Source organism: Urtica dioica, chromosome 1, assembly GCF_054948205.1.
Source record: "Urtica dioica subsp. dioica isolate 48M chromosome 1, U.dioica_male_clone48M_v1_H2, whole genome shotgun sequence".
NCBI lineage: Eukaryota > Viridiplantae > Streptophyta > Magnoliopsida > Rosales > Urticaceae > Urtica > Urtica dioica.
The window spans coordinates 58,132,787-58,157,263 of NC_142756.1; the positions used below are offsets into that span (position 1 = coordinate 58,132,787).

General features: G+C 41.7%; 2 protein-coding genes and 1 long non-coding RNA gene across 3 annotated transcripts; 2 read left to right on the forward strand and 1 right to left on the reverse strand.

The window, feature by feature from the left end:
- Positions 1-133: 133 nt before the first annotated feature.
- APE1 (acclimation of photosynthesis to environment) lies at positions 134-4,200 on the reverse strand. Its single transcript, XM_089616289.1, has 9 exons — positions 3,871-4,200; positions 3,753-3,799; positions 3,574-3,676; positions 2,967-3,053; positions 1,597-1,680; positions 1,408-1,461; positions 882-962; positions 757-802; positions 134-647 (listed from the first exon to the last, which is right to left on the reverse strand). Exons 1-9 carry the CDS (start codon positions 4,099-4,101, stop codon positions 571-573), a joined length of 810 nt encoding a protein of 269 aa, XP_089472415.1. The 5' UTR covers positions 4,102-4,200; the 3' UTR covers positions 134-570.
- A 4,041-nt stretch (positions 4,201-8,241) lies between these two features.
- Positions 8,242-11,964, forward strand: LOC149408212 (uncharacterized). The gene is made up of 3 exons (XR_016301720.1): positions 8,242-9,474; positions 9,851-9,952; positions 11,922-11,964. It is a non-coding gene; the product is annotated as an uncharacterized LOC149408212 (long non-coding RNA).
- A 9,276-nt stretch (positions 11,965-21,240) lies between these two features.
- Positions 21,241-23,008, forward strand: LOC149408213 (uncharacterized). The gene is made up of 3 exons (XM_089629182.1): positions 21,241-21,357; positions 21,437-22,019; positions 22,086-23,008. Exons 2-3 carry the CDS (start codon positions 21,924-21,926, stop codon positions 22,803-22,805), a joined length of 816 nt encoding a protein of 271 aa, XP_089485308.1. The 5' UTR covers positions 21,241-21,357; positions 21,437-21,923; the 3' UTR covers positions 22,806-23,008.
- The last annotated feature ends 1,469 nt before the right edge of the window (positions 23,009-24,477 follow it).

The following is a 24,477-nucleotide window of genomic DNA, read 5'->3' on the forward strand; positions in this document are numbered from 1 at the left end:
CCTTGTGGATCCCATTCTGATGGGTTCATATCTTTCTACTACATATATCTGTGTATTTAATGCTTTACGTGGTTACTACTACTCATACTACAGATTCTTTACCATACGACAAAATATCATCATCATTGAAATGTGGAAGCAATAATACAAAATTATTATACTGCATTATTGGACACATACAAAACCAGTTTTAAGAATGATGTCAAGCACGTTCTCACCTATCATAACCTTCTTTTGAACCTTATTACAAAACAGAGTTTTGTAGACTAAAATTTCCCATTTGGTGTTTTCAGTTCATAATCTAAATGCTGACATAATTTCAAGTCTCCAATAATCTACCAGGATATTATTGATAAGAGCTCTAGTTTTATCTGGTCCCCGGACTCCAGCTAGGCAGACCCGGATCTGAACTAAGGCTCTACTATTTAACACAATTTACAAGAGGAAAATAAAAATCATGTATATGAATACTTTGCCAACTATATCTCAGCACAAAAACTTTACAAAGAGACTCGTATATAGTTCCTATAGTGAATCAAAACCGAACCATGAACACCCCATTTATACATATTACGAGGACGGTGGTGGTGTGTTAGCATCAGCGTTCGAAATGAGTCGGACTTCATATAGATCCTTCTCACCTTTTACTGCACCCAATAGTTCATGAACGTTACTTTCGACAAAAAAAAAAAAAAAAACCCAACCAATTATAAGCCTCTTGTAGGAAAAAAAAAAAGCCGGGCAAATGAAGCTCACCGATCTCTGCGGTTATTCCCGGTCCAAAGAATGAAGCAAACTTAGCCTAGAAAATATTCAATTTTGCAAAGTCAGAATATAAAGTTTTATCATCATGACTTGTATCAGTTTACAATTTCATTTACCTGTCTTTTCTCAAAATCTGACAGTGCCAAAGCCTTTGCCTCAAACACAAGGACAAGACAGTATTTACCATCTTCCGTGACCTGATGACCCAAATATAGCAAGGTGAGGCCGTGGAAACTGAGCGGGAATAATTATGAAGAGCACAGATTGACAAAATTGACAACTCAGAAAGCAAGGGCTGTTGTGTTAGGGACATCTCAAAATAATAGAATGAATGTAGTTGTTACAACTCTGCATATCAGAACTGAATTGCAATCAATTATAATCATCAGACTGTTATTCTTGTGTGTGATTAAACGGTTGAGAGAAATATTCAAGTCTTTGAATTATTAATTTATTTTTTTACGGGCATGTAAAAAAAGGTTCAGAATTTGAAATACATGCATTGGTTATGCTTGGAAGTTTCAGTGCATGGTGACTTTGAGAATCTATATCCTCTTTGTGCTCAAATAAATGGAAGTTTCGTTTACAACTTCTGTGAATAGGGTTTTTTTTAACAAACGTGCTAAAACCAAATCAACTTACTTCTTCGCGAATCAATTGCAGAATTGGTGCACTCCTCCGTGGAATCCCAGCACCCTGAAAAACAGGACATATATCAACAAATAAATTTAGTAAGAACGTAATTACGACAACAAACGTTCTTTACTCTTCATTGGATTATAAATAGTTAAATACAAATTTACAAGGACATTTGAAGATTGGAAATTGTACCAGGCCGTACTGGAATATCCGTTTCAAAGCCTCTTCCAAATGCTGTTCATCTCCGTAGCGGTACCTAGTCACATCGTTCCTCACCTGATCAAAGTCGTGGTAACTCGAGTTAAAATTATCTAGTAGAAGAATAATTCCCAGTTTAAAGTATTGTGGTGAATAAATAGTCATCTACTTTCACTGTAATTACTCAACTCAATGGTGCTCTAAAAAATGCCCTTGTATTTAGCAAAACACATTTGGATGATGGGGTCAAAATAACAACTCCTAGAACAAAATTCTACAGTTTTTCCATGGTTGGGTCATCAATCAAATTGGGAAGAAAAAATATTGTCAATTCATGCTTTAGCTCATGGTAACAGAAAAAGAATGACTGTGAGAGAAAAGACTCGACATAATATTGTTAAAAACCTTTAATAATCACATATAAAATTATATGAACTACATGATACTTGGGTATTTGAGAGACCCATAACTCTCTTTTGAAGAATTTCATCCTCTAACCTATTCTCTCATATATCTTCCCACACTTCACTTATTCTAGTTTTATTCTTTTATTTATAGACTAAGAAATTACCGGTTATTCTAAAACTATCCCTAAGATCTTATCAGATATATTTTTATTTGAGCAAGTCTTTTCTTATTTTACATGACACAACAAAAAAGAATGAATCGTGCTATTCACTGACACAGGCGCAGCCGTTCAATTTCACGAGGTTAGTTTGAAGACTGATGCAATTTAAAGAATATCTAGCACCATGCATTCCCAAACAAACAAAAATAATTATTATTATACTTATTCTAATTAATGATAAAGCTGATTAAACAAGATATTGATATTCCTTGTATACGTTCACAGCTCTTTGTGCACACAGTTCCGGTTTGAAGTAGATTCTGAAGACTATAAATGGAAGCATCTTTAAGACAGGTGATTAAGTAGGAACAAAGAAACAAATTTCACAATTTCAAATAGGAAAAATTGTACAAAATAGCCATTTGAAACTTATTGATTAGCAAAATAGCCAAAGTTTCAACTTTTCAACAAAGTAGCCAAATTTACGTTTTCAAAATTTTTATGACAGCCAGGATTAAAATTTTTGACAATTATTATAAGCAATTTATCACTTTCAAATAAATTAATCTTGAGGTCAAATTTTTTTTTAAACCAGATTGCTGCACATTTTGGCTATTTCACTCGATTAAGACATACCTTGGTTATTTTGCAAATTCATAACTTTAAATTAGCTATTTAGCTCCATCATCCTTTCAAATAATAGGAATAGGTCATACCAATATTATACACAATATACCTTTGCCAAAAATAATATATCTAAATTCTAAATTACAGGATGTAGAAAATGAAATCCGACCTGTTTGAGAATCGGAGTTGCATATTTCTCTCTCAATTGGAACGCATTCGAATATGTCAAACATGGCACTGGTTTAAGCTCCGCATACTGCAACACGCCACCCCCAAAAAAAAGGAAACATTGTGACTCCAACCAAATCTTTTCTTGTAGAACCAAATCTTTCTTGTAGAACCAAATCTTTATAAACTAATTTCCCGTTCATTGATTTTAAAGTATCTGATTTCGCCTCCATGAAAACTTAAAAAAAGCTTATAGTTTCATACTAAGCCTCCTTCATTATGGGAAATATCTATCACCTGGCTCGTATTATGTAGTTGGATATTTGTGAACTAATTCTTAGTATTTCTTAGATCTTTACTTAAAATCTAACCTAATTGCAATGCCAGATCATTACAGCTGACAAACTAGCTCTTTTCATTTGATTTCCTATCTTTTAATTCTTTGACAAATACCAGACACTTAAAAAAAAAACAATAACATTTCTGAACTGTCAATTGTTTTTCAAGCTGAGATTACAAAAATGTAATACGAACAAATGAGAAATTTGTGGAGTGAGCAATAAATAATGATGATCAATAACGAAGTGTACTAAAAAAAAAAAAATTACCTTGAGAGCCATACCAATAACAGCAAGAGGGAAGCCATAAGTGAGCATGATAGCTGACCATTCAGATCCTGGAAGTATATTGAAATACGCTCCAAATCCATACCTACGCACAATTTCAGATATCAAGCCCAAACTACTTGAATAAATTTCAAACATACAATTAAACAAAAGAACTCAACCCTAAGAGCGAAATTCCGAGACCAAGGCCAATGACGCCAAAAGAAATCTGCAAAAAAACGAGTAACCAAAGTTAAAGTAATCGGCGAATTTTTTTCATAAACGAGTTTTGAGCACGACCTTAGCGAGAGTGAACTCGTCGTCGGGGACTAGGGCTGACTCGGCGGCGGCGGAGGAGGAAGACTGAGTGGAATCGGCGGCTCTGAGTTTGGGGCCAATGGGCTTTAATTTGATAAGGAGACCGGTCGTGTGACTGGGCCGAGCCCGGTGGGTGAGGCTGGGCCGAGAAGAGAGAAAGCAGTTGTGATCGGAGATCAGTCTTGAAGTTGGCAATGCTCTTATCATCGCCATTTCGTTCTGGTGTTGATCCGAGTAGAGCACGCAGAGACGATAACTAAACCAGAATTCCTAAGCTTTTCTCAGCCGCCAAATTTTGTGGCTACGTGTCTTCTTGTTATCCATTTTTCAGCCGAAATTGCTGTCTGGACGATTTGTTGCCGTTTCCAACGGTTTCACGTGCAAACGACATGTCGTTTAATGCCGTTTTTTTTTATTGCAACGCGACGCCCTATGAATCAAAAACGGCATTAATTGCCTGTTCTTTTACAGCAATAGGACTACATATCTTTTACATATTTTTTCACACATTAATATATACTAGTGGCACAGCTTTTGTTTTATTTAATATTATAAATGGTGAATTTGTTATTTAGATTAATTAAGAGGAATTGAAATTGTGAGATTAAACACAGATGGTCTGTAATTTCAAAATTAGAACAATGGCTTCTACTACGACTATTTCATCCCGAACAAGCCTTACAAAACAACTCTATGGACCGAGGCTTGGAGTGCCTGGTATAGTTTCTCTATCTCTCCGCTCTATAAAACAATGTGTTCTTCTTCTTTTTTCCATTTTTGGTAAAAGGTTCACGGAATTTAGCGGTTGATTATATCCAGATAGAACCAAACAAAAGCCATAATGTCGTCGAAATTTTTTGAAAAAAAAAATAGAAATCCATAATAAATATTCGAAGCTCGACCTCCAGACCAGGCTCGACCTGCAGGCGAGCTCGACCCCCCAGGCGAGCTCGACCTCCAGGCAGGCTCGACCCCCCAGGCGAGCTCGACCTCCAGGCAGGCTCGACCTCCAGGCAGGCTCGACCTCCAGGCCAGGTTCGACCTCCAGGCAGGCTCGACATCCAGGCCAGGCTCGACCTCCAGCCAGGCTCGACCTCCAGGCGAGCTCGACCTCCAGCCAGGCTCGACCTCCAGGCGAGCTCGACCTCCAGGCAGGCTCGACCTCTAAGCGAGCTCGACCTCAAGGCAGGCTCGACCTCCAGGCGAGCTCGACCTCCAGGCAGGCTCGATCTCCAGGCCAGGCTCGAAACAGAAAAGAGAAAAGCAGACAGCAACAATTTGCAAAATAAAGAAAAATTAAAGAAACATTGACACGTGGCAAGAGCATAGACCTCACAAAACTTTGGCGATCCCCTCTTTTAAGGTATGTATAGGATTTTAAAGCTGGAAAGAAGCATCGACAGCAATTGTTAAGAAAGAAGAGAAAGACAAGGAAATAAACTCTTGGTCGTAAGAAATTAATAGAGATATATGTCATTAATTGTCAAAACTTTGAAATTAATAGACTTTTATGTTTTTTTTAGTTTTTCTTTTAAGAATGTCCCATATCTAATACACAAAAATAACTATTAATTAAGATAAAATCATGAAATGAGACATAAATATCTACGCAGGGCCGGCCCAAACTCACCGGGGGCTCTAGGCAATTCAATATTTTGGGGACCTATAATACTAATAAATTTAAATTTTCAGGGTAAAAAATGTAAAAATTTTTAGAAAATGGGCCAAAAGTGTAAATTTTTAGGGTAAAAATGTAAATTTTCTTAAAAATAAGCAAAAAGTGTAAATTTTTTGGGGCTCATCAACATATGGGGCCCTAGGCCTGGGCCTACCCCGCCTTAGCCCAGGACCGGCAGTGTATCTACGGCTTTAAAAAATTAAAGCAATCGTGTTCATTTGCCATTAATAGAGACACATATTAATGTCTAGAATAGCTTACTGTTGAACCGATTTCTCGACTCAAACAATCAATACGGAAATTATAGGAATAATATGGAATTCGTATATTTATTTAAGGGGAATTGAGTCTCAGAGTCCGTTATAAAGAAATAGATCGAACAATCGGGATCAAAGCGCTTATGAATAAATTGGAAACAACAAATGCGAAAGAAAGTTTATTTCTTTATTTTAATCAAAGACGAATGGTAGCAACACAATAGCCTTGTAGAACTTAATACTTTCAAATATTCGACAAGAAATGAAGTAGTCAGAGGGATTTTTTCTAGAGGAAAAACAAATAATAATCTCCAAATAGAATCTGAAGGATCTATTTATAGCTAGCCTCCGACTTCTCTCCTTGTCGATCTCGCTCCACACGTATGGTTGAGATCGGTTTCGTTTCGTCGATTCCGGAGCTCGTCCCCCTTTCCAAGGGGGTTTGACCGCTTCCCTTGGGCGATCAGAGTTTAAACGTCTTTAGGCGGGATGAACAACTTGTGGGCTTCGGGCTTCGAATTGGGCCGTTCTGTTGGCTTGTGGACACGGATCTCCTCATTCTCGCCTTGAGCCGGACTTGTTTTGGGCCTTTGCTGGGCTAGTTCGTCCAGGACCGAGGGAGGTCGATCTATACTCACACAATCAGTCCCCCGGTATTTTTTATAATATGTGGTTGCATGATAAAAAATATACTGAGTCGAACCAGGATTTCGCGCAATTTGGTTTGATTTTGACGAGATATTTTGAGCATCTCTATTTTTCGGTTGCCTCGTAATGGAAAAATTAACACGTGTCAGGCTTTCTCACCCCGAGAATCCAAGCGTCAGACCCGTTGGGATTCCCCTAAACTCGGGAATCCCAACAGTTGATGTGACGTTTAAATAAGGGTTAAGAAACCCTTCGATCATTAAAACTTCCATTCTCAAACATTCGAAGGTAAACCTCGGCGATTTTCCACTCTTTCTTTCTGAAACTTTCTTTTTTCTTAAAGCTTCAAACTTTCTCTTTCTCATTCTCGTCCTGTGTTTGGCATAGTCTCTGGGGCTTTGAAGCTTTTACTTCTTTGATAATTTTTAAGAGTTTTCTCTTCTCTTTCGAGTCGTGTTGTTCTCTCTCTGTAACTGTAATTGTCGAACCAAAAATGTCAAGTTCTGACACGAAAACGGAGGATTTATCTAATGAGCTTTCGTCGTCGTCGATTTTGACGGCCGATGACCTCATTGAGATAGGGCATAGATATAACTTCCCTTCGGGACTGAGGCTCCAACTGGGAGGCCAGTCCGCCGATCGAATAAGTCCTGGTTACGTTTGCGCGTACCAGGTGTTCTTCGAGGAGTGCGAACTTCGTTTCTCAGTCCCGAGCCTCCTGATCGATTTTTGTGACCGTCTGGGTATTCAGTTCGCCCAGATGTGTCCGAATTTCGTAAGGCAGGTGATGGCCTTGTTGTTGGTGTCCAAGGAGACCGGGGTCCCCTTGTTCGTCAACGACATCGGTCGTCTTCTGGTCGCGAAGAGAAATTCAAAACACCATCCCATGTGTTTTTATCTTGCGAACAGACCTCACTAGGGGGTTATAACCGACCTCCCTGGCAAGGACAAAAACTGGGGATCCAAATACTTTTACTTTGAGATCGGCGAACGGACCGTCGAGGTGGTTAGACCTTGTCTGACTATTCCGTGGAAGACGGACTGTGGTATTGTGTGAGACCCGACTTTTGTACACGTCAGCCTCTGTGAAAATTTCATCTTATCAATAAATAAAGGAAATTTTCTTCTCTCTCAGTTGAATGAATTATAAAAATTCACAATCTCTCGTTTTAGAAAAACCAGAAATTTTTCCCCTATATTTTCTCGTTCCACGTTCTAAGTGGAATTTTAGAATTTCGGAAGGAATTCATAATAAATTTGGATAAATCAGTAAGGAAATGATGAGTTTCGGCAATCCGAATATATGGAAAAGGATTCTTGAAAGCACTTGAATGTTGGAATAAATTTAAGTGCTTGAGAACGAAGGAAATAATATTTAAGGGTGACAATATTTCGGAATAAGGATATTCGAGTAAACTCGATATTATTTTCCGAATAAAAATCACTCGGAATGTACTCGGAGATTTAAAAATCTCAAGAGTGAAAATTAATTCCGAAATTCCTTAAATATATCCAAGGTAACGAGAATTAATGAGAATTTTCTCGGTTATTTCTCAAGAATATTTGCAATTAATTAAGGGCAAGGTTGTGAAGTTTTATTTTGGAAGGACTTATGTGCAACGTTTTGAAGGACGATATTGAAAGAAAAAAATAGAAAGGGGTCAATTGGAGTGAAACATGTCCAATTAGGTGAAGCCACGTGTTCTCTGTGTGGCTTAGTGAGGAACAGCCACGTCTTCTTTTCTCTTCATTCCTCTCATTTTCGGCCACACTTCTTCTCTTTTTCTTTCTTCTTCTTCTTTCTATCTTTTCTTCTTCTCCTCCTGACTCGCGCGCGCAACACCTGCAAACAAGAAAAAAAAAACAACAACCAACGAGAAAAGCTTCAGCAAATCATCATCACCCACGCCATCTCTTTCTCTTTCTCACCTTCTCCTCCTTTCTTCTGCGCGAGCGCCGAGCCGACTGCGCGTGCGCCTCCGCCGATCGCGCGACCAGCCGTCGCCGCCGTTTCCCTCTCTCTCGTCTGCTCTCTCTCTTCCTGGGCTTTGCCGGACTGTTCGCGCGCCTCTGACGCGAGTCCCGGCGAGCTTCGAGTCATCGCGCGACTTCAGACGCCGAACCCAACCTGTGCGCACGCTCCGACCGAGAACGAGACGCCGCCGCGAGCCACGGTGACGTCGGACCGGGAAAGAATTCCGGGGAAGGCGTGAGATTTCACCGAGGGAGCCTAAGTTCACAAATTGAGTTGAGAAATTCTTCTTCCTCAATTTGGATTTCGGATCTAGGGTTATGTTTAAATTTGGGGGTTTTTGGATCCGGGATGAGTTCTGTGAAATTAGTTGGTTTTTATTGTTCATTGAACTCGATTAGTGATGGTTTTAGCTCGAATTTGTGGATTGAGTTTGGATTTCTTTGGTTTGGGATGATTTTGGCCGAATTTCACATTCTAGGGTTCATGGAAGTTAATTTTGGGGCTTTTTGATTTCTGAGGGTTTGTTGATGATCTTAAGACGTTTGTGAGATTGAATAATGTTTGGGTGATGATTGAAAGGCATGGTTTGAATTTTGTTTAGATTTTTGGACGCATTTCCTGAAGTATGTTGTCTTGGCTAGTGGTTGTTTTGGCCGTGTGATGTGTCTTGGCCGTTATGCTTCGTAATGTTGAATTTGAGCCTCGTGAATTATTTTATGGTCGTTTATGATGAATTGAGTCGAGTATGTATCCGGGCTCGTTTGAGTTTCGTTGTGATTTCCGGTTTGTTGAGAACGGTTTTTGGTTAGTATGGATTCGTTTTGGATTGGGTTCGGTTTTGGATTTAAGTGTCGGGATACGGATTTCAAGATTCTGTTATGTTTTGGGAATCATGAATTGACTTGTTATCGGATTACTTGATTACAGATCTAGACGGACGAGCGGAAACCGGACGAGTCGAAGGCGACGAAGCCTGGTTTTGAAGATTTTAAGAAAAAGAGTTATCGAAATTAAAGCTCGATTAACTCGTGAGTCTTTTAATCGCTTATAGCGTTTAAATACTCTTGGATTTGATTATGTAATGTATTTCATGTATTTAAATAAATAATTTATGATTATTTATTTAACAACGCTTAAGAATTTAATTTAATTATTCGCTTTGGAATTCTCGGTTACTTTTTATTCAGATCAATTTATTTAAGACTCATAAGCATATTATGGGATTTTATTTCGTATTATTCTCGATACGAAAATACACGAGTCTTGAATAAGTTTGACTTCCCAAAAACCGGAGAATAATAAATTAAATTCTCGAATTCCGAAGGACTCGAATCTAATCCCGACAATGAACCTTATATTTTCAAGTCGTTTCGAATCCAATAACTAACGAAGTTTCAACTTCAGATTTTAGTTCTCTCGACGCTTCATGACGTGCTAAAGGTCTCGGGAAGCGTGTTTAGCAAAGAGACTCAGGAATTCATCGAGTTCTTCGACGAACTATTCCGGGTAAGTGGGATTTAGGTTTGAGGCGCCAAAAGGGGAATGGTGCCTAGTAGAATAATTGTTTATGTTTTTCGTTTAATCCTAAAACCAAGAGAAACCCTCAGTTAGACAAGACGACCGAATAAGGCTTCGGCCACTAACTAATAAGATAATAAAATGATAGGGTTGAACGATTAGCAAGTTAAGAACCTTGAAACCTTTAAAGCTATGTTAAGCTTCTGTAATAGGTTTTACCCCTTTGTCCTGATGAAGAGTACAATAGGAGGAGGAAAGACGGTGTCCTTTGGATTCAATCCCGAGATGAACTGTTGTAGGAGAAGGTCCAGCCTCACAGCTGTCGACAACTCCTTCTAAAATACTTAAAGAGCCATACAGTGAAATTAATAATGTTAATGACGGATTTTATCCCGATAAGATCTCCTCCTGTAATAAGATAGACAGGTAGGTTGTAGACAGCTCCTGTAAAACGTAATGAACCCTTGTCGGCAATGTAGCGGGTGACATTTCCAATGGCCCTTTAATGGGAAGTCGATGGGTGGCTTCAGATGAGTCGACGGGTGGCTTACCTATCCTGAGGGAAATATGAACCTTGGAGCAACCAGGGATTGGTGAGGGTTTGCTCCCCTCTACCTAGCGCGCGTTAAGGCCATCCTACATGTGCTAGTGGATCCCTGACGTTAGAACTTCGGCCTTCCAAGGACTAGGCTCAAGTTCTCGGAATGGTTTATTCATCTCTTATGAACGGCTGCGGACTGAAGTGTTGATTGGCCAGTCCACTCATGTAAGGCGTCGGGATGAGTGAGATGGATGAGTTCCTAGGAAATCGGTTGTTAGCCGGATTCCTATATGATTATGTGTTTGTTTGTTTTAGAACTGAGTTCTAAAACTATATATGTCTCTGTTGATTGAATGAGCTTTTGCTGTCCTGATTGAATGATTGAACTTCTTTTTCTTCTGAATCTGTCATCTGCATTCATCATCTGCATCTACGCATCTCATGTAGTAGTAGGTTAAATATCCTACTTACTGAGTCGGTGTGACTCACCCCATAAATCCATCTCCTTGTAGATAAAGGAAAAGCTCAGGCGAAGCAGGAGTGTTAGTCAATGTAGATCTCATGACGACCTGTGACCTAGGAAGTGTCTTTTTGGGAAATGGGTATCAGGTTTTTGAAAACCGAGCTTGTATGCTCGTGAAAGTTTTTATATAGCTTTTGAAAGAACTTTTATAATACAATAATGTTTAGATAATCGGCCCGAAACTCTTTTTACGTTTTGAAACTCGGTTAGCACGATTATGTGCCCGTGCTTACGAATAGCAAGCTAGGGTAGTCCGCACTTTTGTAACTCTTTTAAAAGCGAAAAATACCGATTTTTAGCGGACTAGCTCTAGGAACCCTTGCTATTCCTTATATGTAAATTAATTTTATTTCCGCTGTTGTTTAATAAACGTTTTGTAAATGACATTTGAAAGCGTTTTATTTTTCCTTTTGGTTGAAAATATAAATGGTTTATGAAAATGTTACAAGAAAGGTCGCGATCCGAGGGTGACGGGTGTCATGCGGGTCGTGACATATTGTTTCGTTTGTGGGGGGGGGGGGGGGGGGGGGGGGTTTATTTTTCGATCTGTAATCGAGATTCGAGCTAATTGTGAATTTTGCTCGCTCTTTCAGGAAAGTTCGTCTATCCGTCATCCAAGGCCTTCGAACGAAAGTTGAGCGAACTTCGAGGCTGCGAAGTAAGGCTTTTTGTGTAGCTCGTCTTGTGAATATTTGTATTAGAGCCCAGGTTGAGTCGTTTATGTAGATATAGGGACACATGGTCTGGGTTAGGTTATTGGGTAAATGTTCGAGTGTACTTCTTTAGATAGATTCTGCTTGAGTTTTAGCTTATGCCTTATACTGCTTATGTTTAAGTGCCTTATATATGTAAGTGCTTCGAATTTGCTTAACGTTTAAACGTCCGTATTTTAGGTTCGCGATGGCACACAGGGGACTAGAGAACGGTTTCGTAGATTACCTCCGGGCTCCGCAGTTTCCTGTGAACCCTATCTTAGATGGCCAGTCTTTGGAGTATGCCTTGTCCCATATCCCTCCCACAACACGTTCTTTTAGTGGCATTATAGGGACTCTGACATTGGGGAAATGGTATTTTCTCACTTCTACTTGGATGGAGCAGTTGTTCGTTCCTACCAGACACCGGGTTGTGGTTGCCATAACTTTGCTCTCAGGTCCTGCGCTCAACAGTTGGCGTCGTTACGCCACCCAGGCGCATGATCGTCGTGACTGGGTGATGTTTAGGATCAGGATGAACCTCGCGTTTGGCGCACAGGGTGACGAGGATGACTGGGAGGAGATAGCCTCAAGCTTCCGTCAGCGACCCCTTGAGACCTCTGCCCAGTATAGCGTGCGTTTTGTCAGATGTGTCATCGATGCTTGCCCAGTAGTCCAGGCGGATTCTACTGGGCAAGCGTCGATGACACATCTGACAAAACGCACGCTATACTCGGCAGAGGTCTCAAGGGGTCGCTGACGGAAGCTCGAGGCTATCTCCTCCCAGTCATCCTCGTCACCCTGTACGCCAAACGCGAGGTTCATCCTGATCCTAAACATCACCCAGTCACGACGATCATGCGCCTGGGTGGCGTAACGACGCCAACTGTTGAGCGCAGGACCTGAGAGCAAAGTTATGGCAACCGCAACCCGATGTCTGGTAGGAACGAACAACTGCTCCATCCAAGTAGAAGTGAGAAAATACCATTTCCCCCATGTCAGAGTCCCTATAATGTTGCTAAAAGAACGTGTTGTGGGCGAGATATGGGACAAGGCATACTCCAAAGACTGGCCATCTAAGATAGGGTTCACAGGAAACTGCGGAGCCTGGAGGTAATCAACGAAACTGTTCTCTAGTCCCCTGTGTGCCATCGCAAACCTAAAATACGGACGTTTAAACGTTACGCAAATTCGAAGCACTTACAAATATAAGGCACTTAAACATAAGCAGTATAAGGCATAAGCTAAAACTCAAGCAGAATCTATCTAAAGAAGTACACTCGAACAGCTACCCAATAACCTAACCCAGACCATGTGTCCCTAAATCTACAGAAACGACTCAATCTGGGCTCTGATACCAAAAATTCACAAGACGAGTTACACAAAAAGCCTTACTTTACAATCCCTACCCCCTTAACTTAGCTTCGTCCTCGAAACTAGAACAAAGCAGGGTATCTCTCTCTCTCATTTCACTTTCTAACTCCCAAGTGGCTTTTTCTTTCGCATGCCTCTTCCATTGCACTTTCACCAATGGAATGCTCTTGTTTCGCAAGACCTTCTCTTTACGATCCAAGATCGCATCTGCAGGTTTTTCATATCTAACCTCTGGAGAAATATCAACTTCTTGATCTTGCAAAATGTGCGAGGGATCTGAGACATACTTACTAAGCATGGAGACGTGAAACACGTCATGGAGGTTGGACATTGATGGTGGTAATGCTAGTCGATACGCTACTTTACCCACACGCTGTAGGATCTCGAAAGGTCCTATAAACCTTGGACTCAATTTTCCTTTCTCTTTCCAAATCTCATAATTCCACACATCGGAGAGACTTTCAGGAATACTTTATCTCCAGCCTCAAACTCTAGAGGCCTTCTACGCTTATCAGCATAATTCTTTAGCCGACTTTGGGAAGTTTTCATTCGTGCTTGAATCTTCTTAATGACCTCAATTGTTTCCTCTAACATCTCGGGGCCGATTAGCTTGCTTTCACCGGCTTCATTCCAATGAATTGGAGAGCGACATTTACGTCCATAGAGAGCTTCATACGGAGCAATTCCAATTGTCGCTTGATAACTGTTGTTATATGAGAATTCAGCTAGCGGAAGATATCGACTCCACGAACCTTGAAAGTCTAAAACACAGGCTCGGAGCATGTCTTCAAGTATTTGGATAGTGCGTTCACTTTGTCCATCTGTTAGTGGATGGAAAGCTGTGCTGAACTCAGTTTCGTTCCCATATTCTGTTGAAGGCTTGTCCAAAATTTCGATGTAAAATGAGTATCGCGGTCTGATACGATCGAAAGAGGAACTCCGTGAAGACGAACTATCTCTTTGATATAAAGCTCAGCTAGCTTATGAACAGTATGGGTTATCTTAATAGGAAGAAAGTGAGCAGATTTGGTCAATCTGTCCACGATTATCCATTTCGAGTCATGACATGTTGCTGTTTTTGGTAGACCAGATACAAAATCCATCGTTATCTGATCCCATTTCCATTCCGGAATTTCAAGAGGTTGCAACATTCCAGCTGGCCTTTGGTGTTCAGCCTTGACTTGTTGACAAGTCAAGCACTTTTGAACAATTCCAGCTACATCACGCGTCATTCCCGGCCACCAGTACACCTTTTTTAGATCATGGTACATCTTTGTTACGCCTGGGTGTACTGAATATGGGGTTCCATGGGCCTCTTGTAGTAGTTGTTTCCTGATTTCTTCATTAGATGGAACACATACTCTACCATTGCATCGCAGAACATCACTTTCATCCAGCTTAAATTCACCTTCTTTGCCATTCTGAGCGTCAAACATCTTCCTGAGCAGATACTCATCAGCATATTGTCCATCTTTAATTTGTTCGAACAATAACGGCCGCATGCTGAGAGCAACTAATCTTCCCGTGATTAGCTAGAGTTTCAACTGCTCGACGTCATTCTCTAGTTGAGGTGATGACTCAATCAAACTAGAAAGTGATGAAACTGACTTACGGCTCAAAGCGTTCCGCTATTTTGTTGGCTTTACCAGGGTGATAGTGCAGATCAAAGTCGTAATTGTTTAGTAATTCCATCTAGCGTCCTTGACGCATGTTTAGCTCTTTCTGTGTAAACAGATACTTTAGCGTCTTGTGGTCGGTGTAGATGTCACAATGAACTCCGTACAAGTAGTGTCTCCAGATCTTGAGTGCAAAAACCATAGCTGCTAACTCTAAATCATGTGTGGGATATCTGGTTTCGTAGTCCTTCAGCTGACGGGAAGCATAAGCAATAACTTTACCATTTTGCATCAAAACTGCGCCTAATCCTTGTTTTGATGCATCACAATAGATTGCGAATCCCTCAGTTCCTTGAGGAATAGTGAGCACCGGAGCTGTTGTCAGACGTTTCTTCAGATCTTGGAAGCTCTTCTCACAAGTTTCAGACCATACAAACTTGTGCCCTTTGCGAGTTAACTGTGCCAATGTCATAGCTAATTTAGAAAATCCTTCCACAAATTTTCTATAGTAACCTGCCAAACCCAAGAAACTTCTTATCTCGGTGATAGTCTTTGGCTGATTCCATCCTTTAACCGCTTCAATCTTCGCAGGATCAACCATGATTCCTTTGTTGCAGACAACATGACCAAGGAAAACGACTTTGTCTAACCAAAACTCGCACTTTGAAAGTTTGGCATATAATTGTTTATCCTTTAATTTCCTCAATGCCAACTCCAAATGTTGCCCATGCTCCTCATTTGTTTTGGAGTAGATCAGGATATCGTCGATGAAGACGATTACAAACTTATCCAGAAATTCCTCGAACACGCGATTCATCAAGTTCATAAAAGCTGCTTAAGCATTGGTTAGTCCAAACGACATAACTAGGAACTCATTATAATGACCATATTGAGAATGTCTAACCGGATCGTAATGACTTCAGAATGTCTTCTTCTTTAACTCTCAATTGATGATAGCTGGATCGTAAATCAATCTTCGAGAATACCGTTGCTCCATATAGTTGATCGAAAAGATCATCGATACTCGGTAGAGGGTATTTATTCTTTATGGTAACTTGGTTCAATCCTCGATAATCAATGCAGAGACATAGTGTACTGTTAGTCGGTAGAGAATCAAGTTATTCTGTAGATAATTAGCTGCGTCTAATTTAGGAATTAGTTTTAATTATATTATTAGATTTTATTCTGTTGTAACTGTGCAGATTTTATTGCTTTATTTTAGGAAGTAGTTAACCTAATTGTATTCTATATATTGCCGATTAATGAAAGCAGGGAAATCATCTTCCGCTCAATACTTTTCTCATATGGTATCAGAGCTAAAACACAATAAAACACATATATAGGTTCAGCCAATTCTCATGGCTGATCCGAGTATTACCAGTACCGGTTCAACCGGACTTCCACTCGGTCTGGTGGACCGAGTTCCCCTGCTGCTCATTCTGATCACAATCTTAACCACAGCCTCTCCATAACCTCTCACAAGCTGAACGGAGGGGATTTTATGGAGTGGTCTCAATCGGTCAAACTTTATGTCCAAGGTAAAGGAAAGTTTGGCTATCTCTCAGGTTCTACAGTGCAGTCGAAAGAAACTGACGAGGCATATGCAACGTGGGAGGCAGAAAATTCCATGATCATGTCATGGCTGGTGAAATCTATGGAGACGAGTCTAGGAAGGACATACCTATTCCTATCAACCGCAAGCGCGATCTGGAATGCGGTAAAAGAAGCCTACTCGGATCTTTGCAACGCCGGCCAGCTGTTCGAGATAAAGACCCGTCTGAGAAAGGAAAAACAAGGTGAGAAGACTGTCACTCAATATTACACTGATCTAAGGACTCTCTGGCAGGAATTAGATCTGTATTGCAACTATGTGTGGAGCTGCTCCACAGACAGGGCATTCTATCAAAAGATGGTGGAGAAAGATAGGGTCTTTGATTTCTTAGCCGGGCTAAACAAAGAACTCGATGAAGTCAGAGGAAGAATCCTTGGATGCTCGGACCGAGAAGCAATGAGTCAACAATCATCCCGGTTGAGACTATGGCCATGACGACTCGCTTCCAAAAGAAAAGTGACCGTCCCATCTGCGACCACTGCCACAAACCTGGCCATGTGAAGGCCAAGTGCTGGAAACTCCATGGAAAGCCTGAAGACTTCCAGCCATCACATCGATCTACATAGATTCCAACTTGAGTAAACAAATTCAGCAACGTCGGTCTTCTAGCTTATTATCATTATCTGATGAAATATTGTTATGACATTTTCGGTTAGGGCATCCTAGTTTTGGATATTTAAAACATTTATTTCCTGTTTTGTTTAAGAATATAGATTTGGATTCTTTGCAATGTGAAATTTGTCAACTAGCTAAGCACAAAAGATCTGTATTTCCTGTGTTAAAATACATGCCATCTAAAATTTTTTCTCTAATACATAGTGACATGTGGGGACCTTCAAGGGTTAAAAATCTCTCAGGAACTAGGTGGTTTATCACTTTCATTGATCACCACACTAGAAATACTTAGATTTATTTATTAAAAGAGAAATCAGATGCTGCTAGTACATTCAAATTTTTTTACAAAATGATCAAGAATCAATTTCAAACCCATATTAAAATTCTTAAAACTGATAATGGAAGAGAATATTTCAATAAAATTATGGGAGATTTTTTAATTGAAAAAGGCATAATCCACCAAAGTTCATGTGTTGATACACCGCAACAAAATGGTATTGTCGAAAGAAAAATAGACATCTATTAGAAGTTACCCGAGCTTTGATGTTTTCTATGAATGTTCCTAAAAGATTTTGGGGTGAGGCAATACTTATTGCTTCCTATCTAATTAATAGAATGCCAAGCAAAGTATTGAACTATAACACACCGATAAATACACTTCAAATTTTTTTTCCTGAAAACCGATGCTTTACACATGTACCTCTTAAAGTTTTTAGTTGTGTTGCCTTTATTCATGTTCATGATAAAAATAGGGGAAAATTAGATCCTAGAGCCATTAAGTGCATTTTTCTAGGATATTCACCAACTCAAAAAGGTTTTAAGTGTTTTGATCCAAGCTCGGGCAAACTTTTCACAAGTAATGATGTCACATTTTTTTAATCAAAACCTTTTTTTGAAAAAACTTCTCTTCAGGGGGAGATTACACATATTGAAGATCGTTTTTGGGAAGTAAATGATGTTTTACTAAAGCAAGTAACAAATGAAAACATAGAACCTGATCAAGTTAATGCTACACCAAATATTTCACCAGATAATGACTCTCAAACTAGTCCCGCTGAGGACTCAACCTCTGAATTCCGGGTTCACTCAAGGGGGAGTCACGAGTCTCCAATACTTGAAACAATGCCCTCATCGGATCCAAGCTCCAGTCAAGGTAATATGTCTCGCATATTTTCTGATGAATCCTTAGAAGAGCCAGCCCATAGTGAACAGGGTGATACCGTTGAACCATCACAAAATCAATTTGAGGACCCGATAGCCATTAGGAAAGTTGTTCGAGAGTGCACTAAACATCCTCTTTATCCTTTGTCGAACTATGTTTCCTACCTAAACCTATCTCCAGCCTTTAGAGCCTTTATCACCCGCATAACTATTGATGAGATTCCGAGTTCTATACAGGAAGCACTAAGTATTCCAAGGTGGAAAGAGGCTGTCTTGGAAGAGATGCGAGCACTCAAGAAGAACGGCACGTGGGAGGTGACATGCCTACCTGAGGGAAAGCATGTTGTCAGCTGTAAGTGGATATTCACGGTCAAATATCGAGCTGATGGTCAGGTAGAGCGATACAAAGCCAGACTTATGGCTCGAGATTTTACACAAACCTACGATTTGGATTATAAAGAAACATTCGCTCCGGTGGCAAAGCTCAACACGGTACGAGTCTTATTGTCCCTAGCTGTGAACCAAGATTGGCCTTTGTTACAGCTTGATGTAAAAAACGCATTCTTGAATGGAGACTTGGAGGAAGAGGTGTTCATGCAATTTCCACCTGGATTTGACAAACATCCCAGCGGAGATGTGTACAAACTAAAAAAGGTGTTATATGGTCTCAAGCAATCAACTCGGGCATGGTTCGGAAGATTCTCAAAGGCTATGAAGGAGAAGAGCTATCGGCAAGCTCACTCGGATCACACAATGTTCTACAAACATAATGAGGAAGGTGAAATCGCCATCCTAATTGTGTATGTAGATGATATAGTGATGACATGCAGCGACGAGAGTGAGCTGATTGAGCTAAAAGAATTTCTGGCCAAACAATTCGAGATTAAGGACTTGGGAAACCTCAAGTACTTCTTGGGAATGGAGGTAGCTCGATCGGACCGTGGAATTGCTATTTCTCAACGAAAGTATGTGTTGGATCTGTTAAAAGAAACCGGTCTACTTGGCTGCAAGCCGTGTTCTACTCCGATTGATCCAAATCACAAGCTCCGAAAAGAAGAAGAAGATGTTCCAGCAAATAAAGGGAGATATCAAAGACTTGTTGGAAAATTGATTTACCTAGTTTACACTCGGCCTGACATTGCCTATGTTGTGAGCTTGGTCAGTCAATTTATGCACAATCCTTCATAAAAACATCTCGAGGCAGTTTATAGAATTCTGCACTACCTCAAACGAAGTCCAGGAAAGGGTCTACTCTGTTGAGCCGATTTCTCGTCCCAACAATCTATATCAATTTTATTCGAATTGTCTCGTATATTTATTTATATGAGTTAAGGGTCTCAGAATCCGATTATGAAGGTTAAACCGAAATTCGAAAGAAATTAATAGATAATACGAATTTGAATATAGAAAGAACGAAAGGATATTCCTTTTATTGATTATTGGACGTAAACCTTACAAGAATAGGAAATTGTTTGAGAATAAGCAGGAAAACTCCAAATGAGTAGAAAAAAATATAGCGCAATCTCTCCAGAAATTCAGTAGTCCCAAAATGAAAATGGAGTGAGCTTTTATAGCTAGCACGCTGATCCTCATGTTTCTTCAGATCGATACACGTGTACGAGCATAACCGGTCTTCACTTCTCCAGTCTCGCGTACATCCACACCTTTAGGCGATTTGACCGTTTCTTAGGTGATCCATCGTTCAAATTACTTGGCGGGACCGTCTAGGAACATTTATAGGCCTGGGTCGAGTTGGGGTTCGTCCTTTGATGAAGTACTCCTTGCTATTGTCTTGGGCCGATCTCGCGTGCGCCCAGGGTTTTTAGGCCGAACTGGGCTCTGGGCCGAACTAATGATTATCTTGAGTCCCTTTTGGGCCGAACTTGCCTTGGGCTTAGTTGGTCCAATTCGCCCGATGGAAGGGAAAGATATCCATTCCCACAATCAGTCCCCCAATATCTTCTATATTATAAGATAATATAGAATATACTTTGTCGAATCGAGATTTTTCTGAATCGGGTTGAAATTTGACGAAATATTCGGGTATTTCTACCTCTCGGTTACTTTTGAGCAGGCGCCATACACACGTGTCGCTATGTCTGTGCCTTGATAACTCAAAAGATTTTTTTTATAGCGATCTTCTTGGGATTCTCAACCATCGATTTGACGCTTAAATAAAGTTGTGACCCTTCGATTCCTCTCATTAATATCAATTCATTCACGTCCCAGAGGTAAAAAATCGCAACTTTCTCATCTTCTTCTTCTTCTTTTTCTCTATGTTTTCTTGAATTTCTTTGCTTTTGCCATTTTCGGCTGTGAAACCTTTCGAGATTCTTTTCCCTATTGCTGTATTAGCGGGTATCGGGTTTTCTAGGTTTGGTCGATTTTTAAGTTTAATCGATTTTTATCTCAGGTTTCTGTTCTTTCATCATTTTTTCATTTTTTCTTGAACCAATTTGCAAAGTGAAATGTCGACTCCCGACAAGAAGAGCGAGGATCCCAACAGCGAGTTGTCGTTGCCGTTGTCGTTGACGAAGTGCGACCTCGCCGATATGGGGGAGCGATACAACTTCCCTGATGGGCTCAGGGTGAAGGTAGGAGGCCAGTCCGCCGATCGAATCATCCCTAGGTATGTTTGTGCATACCAGGTCTTTTCGAAGAGTGCGGACTGCATTTCCCTATCCCCCGACTGCTCATCAAATTTTGCGACCGTCTGGGACTTCAGTTCACCCAGATGTGTCCGAATTTTGTTCGCCAAGTGATGGCGTTATTGCTGTTGTCTAAAGAGGCTGGGATCTCTTTAGACGTTAATGACCTCGGCCGCCTGTTGGTCATGAAGCGTAACTCGAAGCACCATCCGGTGTGCTTTTACTTGGCGAACCGACCTCGTCAAGGTATAGTTACCGACCTCCCAGGCAAGGACAAGAACTGGGGTTCGAAATACTTCTATTTCGAGATCAATGAAAAGACGGTCGAGGTGGAGAAGAATTACTTGTCCGTCCCGTGGAAGACGGACTGTGGTAATTGGGGGGGGGGGGGGGGGGGGGGGGGGGGGGGTTCTGGCGATCTGCGAACTAGCTAGTGCATGCCTGGAGCGAACTGATGCTTTGTAGTTTTGTTTTTGTAGAGAAGATCGTTGTTTTCCCGTCGAACACGTTCGATCTTAAAGTCCAGAAGCTGCGCGCCTGTGAGGTTTCCTGGAAATCCTTTTCCGAAGCTCGGTTCGTAGCCGCCGATCTTTGGCCCGTTGCTCCTTCAGGTCGGTCTTTATTTCCGAACTTTATCTTGTTTCGTAATTTTTATTATTATCTATCACTTATTTTTACATCTTTACTTAGACGACTCTTCAGACGACCTCTCCTCCTCGTCCGAGATGAATAACGAGGATGTTGATTGACGAGCTAAGAAGAAGGCCCTTAGAGCGGCCAGCGAGACCGGAACCTCTTCCGGATCGGCCGAGAAGGCCAACCCACCTGCTCCGGCGGCGTCGGTCTCCACTCCTGGCTTCCAGGAGCTTTCGGTCGTGGTACCCCCGTCAAGACCCATCTTACCGGAGCCGTCAAGGCTTCGACCGCCGAAGTCGCGAAGGCTTTGACCGCCGTGGCTAAATCCACGACGGCTCCGTCCTCCTAGGCCAAGAGGAAGGAGGTGGAAGGCGTTCCCCAACAGCAGGGTGAACCGAAGAAGGGTCGAGCTGACGACCGTGGGAAGGCAGTGAAGGGATCCGGCCAACCGCAGGGGTCTCCGCCCGGCTCTTGCAAGTTGGCGTTCAACTGGAACCTCGACAAGCCGGTCTGCGATGACCCGACGGCAGCGGCGTGTCTTATGCGCCAGTTCAACTTCCCCGAGTATCGGTTTCCGATGGTCTCGAGGATGCACGGGGCGAGCTACTATCGCTCCGTCAGCGCGGCGGGTTCTCGGGTAAACTTCGATTTCCTCGTTTTGGCTTCCATATTGTTTTTCAAGACTAACCCTTAATTTTCGCAGTTAATGGCCGAGCTGAACAAGGGCTTCCTCGGTTACGAGGTGATGTACGATCGCCTCTCCCTCGCAAACCAAGAGTTGCGAGCTAAGCTGAAGGCCTCCGAGGACGAGCTCACAAAATGCCAAGGTTATCTCGGTCAAATGGACCATCTCATCGCCGAGGTAGAGACATATGCTCATTGCGTGAATGATCTTGAAGATCGCCTTCAAGACTCCGAGAAGACGCGGGTCGACCTGAAGAAGGAGCTTGACCTGGCCGAGGCCTCCCATCGCAACCTTGGATCCGAACTGGACCGGGTGAAGGCCGAGCTGGCGAATGAGAAGGCGGGAAATCGTTCCTTGTATCGAGCTTACCGTTCGGCTAAGGACGACGGTATTCGTTTGGGCAAGAAGGCCGCTGGGGCGAAGTACAAAGGGCCGCTGGTGGCCTACCGCCAGTTCGTCACGACCGGGAGGAAGAGGACGATCATCCTGCGGAATCTTGACCAGGCCAAGGCGGCGTCGTCAATCTTCCAGGAGGTCGTCAATAAGGAGATCGCTGACGCTCCTGCTGAGCTGCAAGAGGCCAAAGACGAGCTGGCGAAGCTTCAAGCTGAGCTCGACAGCGTGCCCTGCCTTCTCTTGCTGGGGCCGAAGATCTCGAGTTCACTCCTTACGAGGATCGCTCGCCTCCCGACATGCCGGCGCTCGGAACTTCTGAGGTCACGGACCAGCTCGGCTTAATGCTCGACAACTCGGACGCCGTGCTTGCGTCGATCGACGAAGCTGGGGAGAGCTCGAAGGAGGTCGAGCCTGCTAAGGACAAGTCAACCTGAATTTGCCTTGGTTTTCTCCTCTTTTTTTATTGCTTTCAAGATATTTTATTGTTTTTGGGCCCCTGCGTGGGCGTGTTTGTTTTGGGCCCGATGTTTGGGCGAGTTTGTCGAACTCTTCCTGCTTTCTATTTTTGTTGTTAATTTCATCTTTATTTGATTCGAACATATTCCATGATTTTATTTATTAAATGCCATGGATGTTTATTTCATATTTGCTTGCGTTTTTACTCAATAAACAGCCTCGATAGATAATGCATAATTATCCTTTATTGATACTTTAAAGTTTGTGTGTTTGAACGAACGCGTTGATTCACTATGGCGTTTATTTGTTGATTACTTATTTGCATGATGTGTGTCGGCCATCGTTAGTCGAACCCCTAGTGGTGTCGGGATTATGTATACGGCATGCCACCAGGTTATGCCTTATACATGATATGTTTTTTTCGAACCGAAACTCTAAGTCTTTCCTTGCTCTTGAGTTAGGTTTAAAGTGGTTTATCGTACACTACGTATGAACGAAGCCTTGGGCGTGTTCATTTGCGGGTGTAGGTCGAATCCGTCGCTCTTGGCGAATTGATCTGAGTCGAACTTATTCGTTTCAAGTTTCTCTCGTTTATGTGAGGTGAGGGCTGAACCTTGTCTCAAGGCTGCCTACGTACCCATGTTTGGGATCAAGCCGTTGCGTAGTTTGATTGTTATGATATTACTCTTTAACAGTAATATTTCTTTAGGTTCATGATATTCCAATATCTGAGAACTAGGATACCGTCGAGCGTTTCAAGCTTGTAGACGCCTGTTCGTGGGATTCCTGAGACTCGGTATGGTCCTTCCCAGTTTAATCCCAGTTTTCCGACGTTTTCTTCGGCCCTGTTCTGATATACCTTTCTCAACACAAGATCCCCAGTGTTAAATTCCCGGAAGTTGACTCCTTTGTTATAGTATCGGGCGATTGATCGTTGGTATAAGTTCATGCGTATTAATGCTTGGTTTCTCCTCTCGTCTGTCAAGTCGAGGGAGTCGCACAGCATTTTGTTGTTAGTTTCTTCGTGATCATTCGCGTATATGGTGCGAATTGTTCGGATCTCGTGTTCGATGGGCAATATTGCTTCGACCCCGTAGACCAGAGAATATGGGGTTTCCCCGGTAGGCCTTCGTGGACTCGAGCGGTACGCCCATAACACTCCAGGGAGTTCGTCGGCCCATCTCCCTTTTTTGGCTAAAAGTTTCTTTTTCAGGTTACTAACAATTGTTTTGTTGGTAGCCTCGGCGTGTCCGTTCCCTTGTGGGTATCGGGGTGTCGAGAATCGTAAAGTGATTCCTTCTGCTGCACAGAAGTGTCGGAACTCTTTTGATATGAATTGTGCGCCGTTGTCAGTGATTATCTCTTGTAGCGCTCCACGTCGACAGATCATATTTTCCAAATAAATTTTTTTACGTCCACATCCCTTATTGAGACGAATGCTTCGGCTTCAACCCATTTGAAAAAATAATCTGTTGTGATAAGGAGGAATTTCAGCCCTCCTGGTGCTTTGGCTAGGGGGCCGACGATATCCATGGACCATTTCAGAAAAGGGTATGGA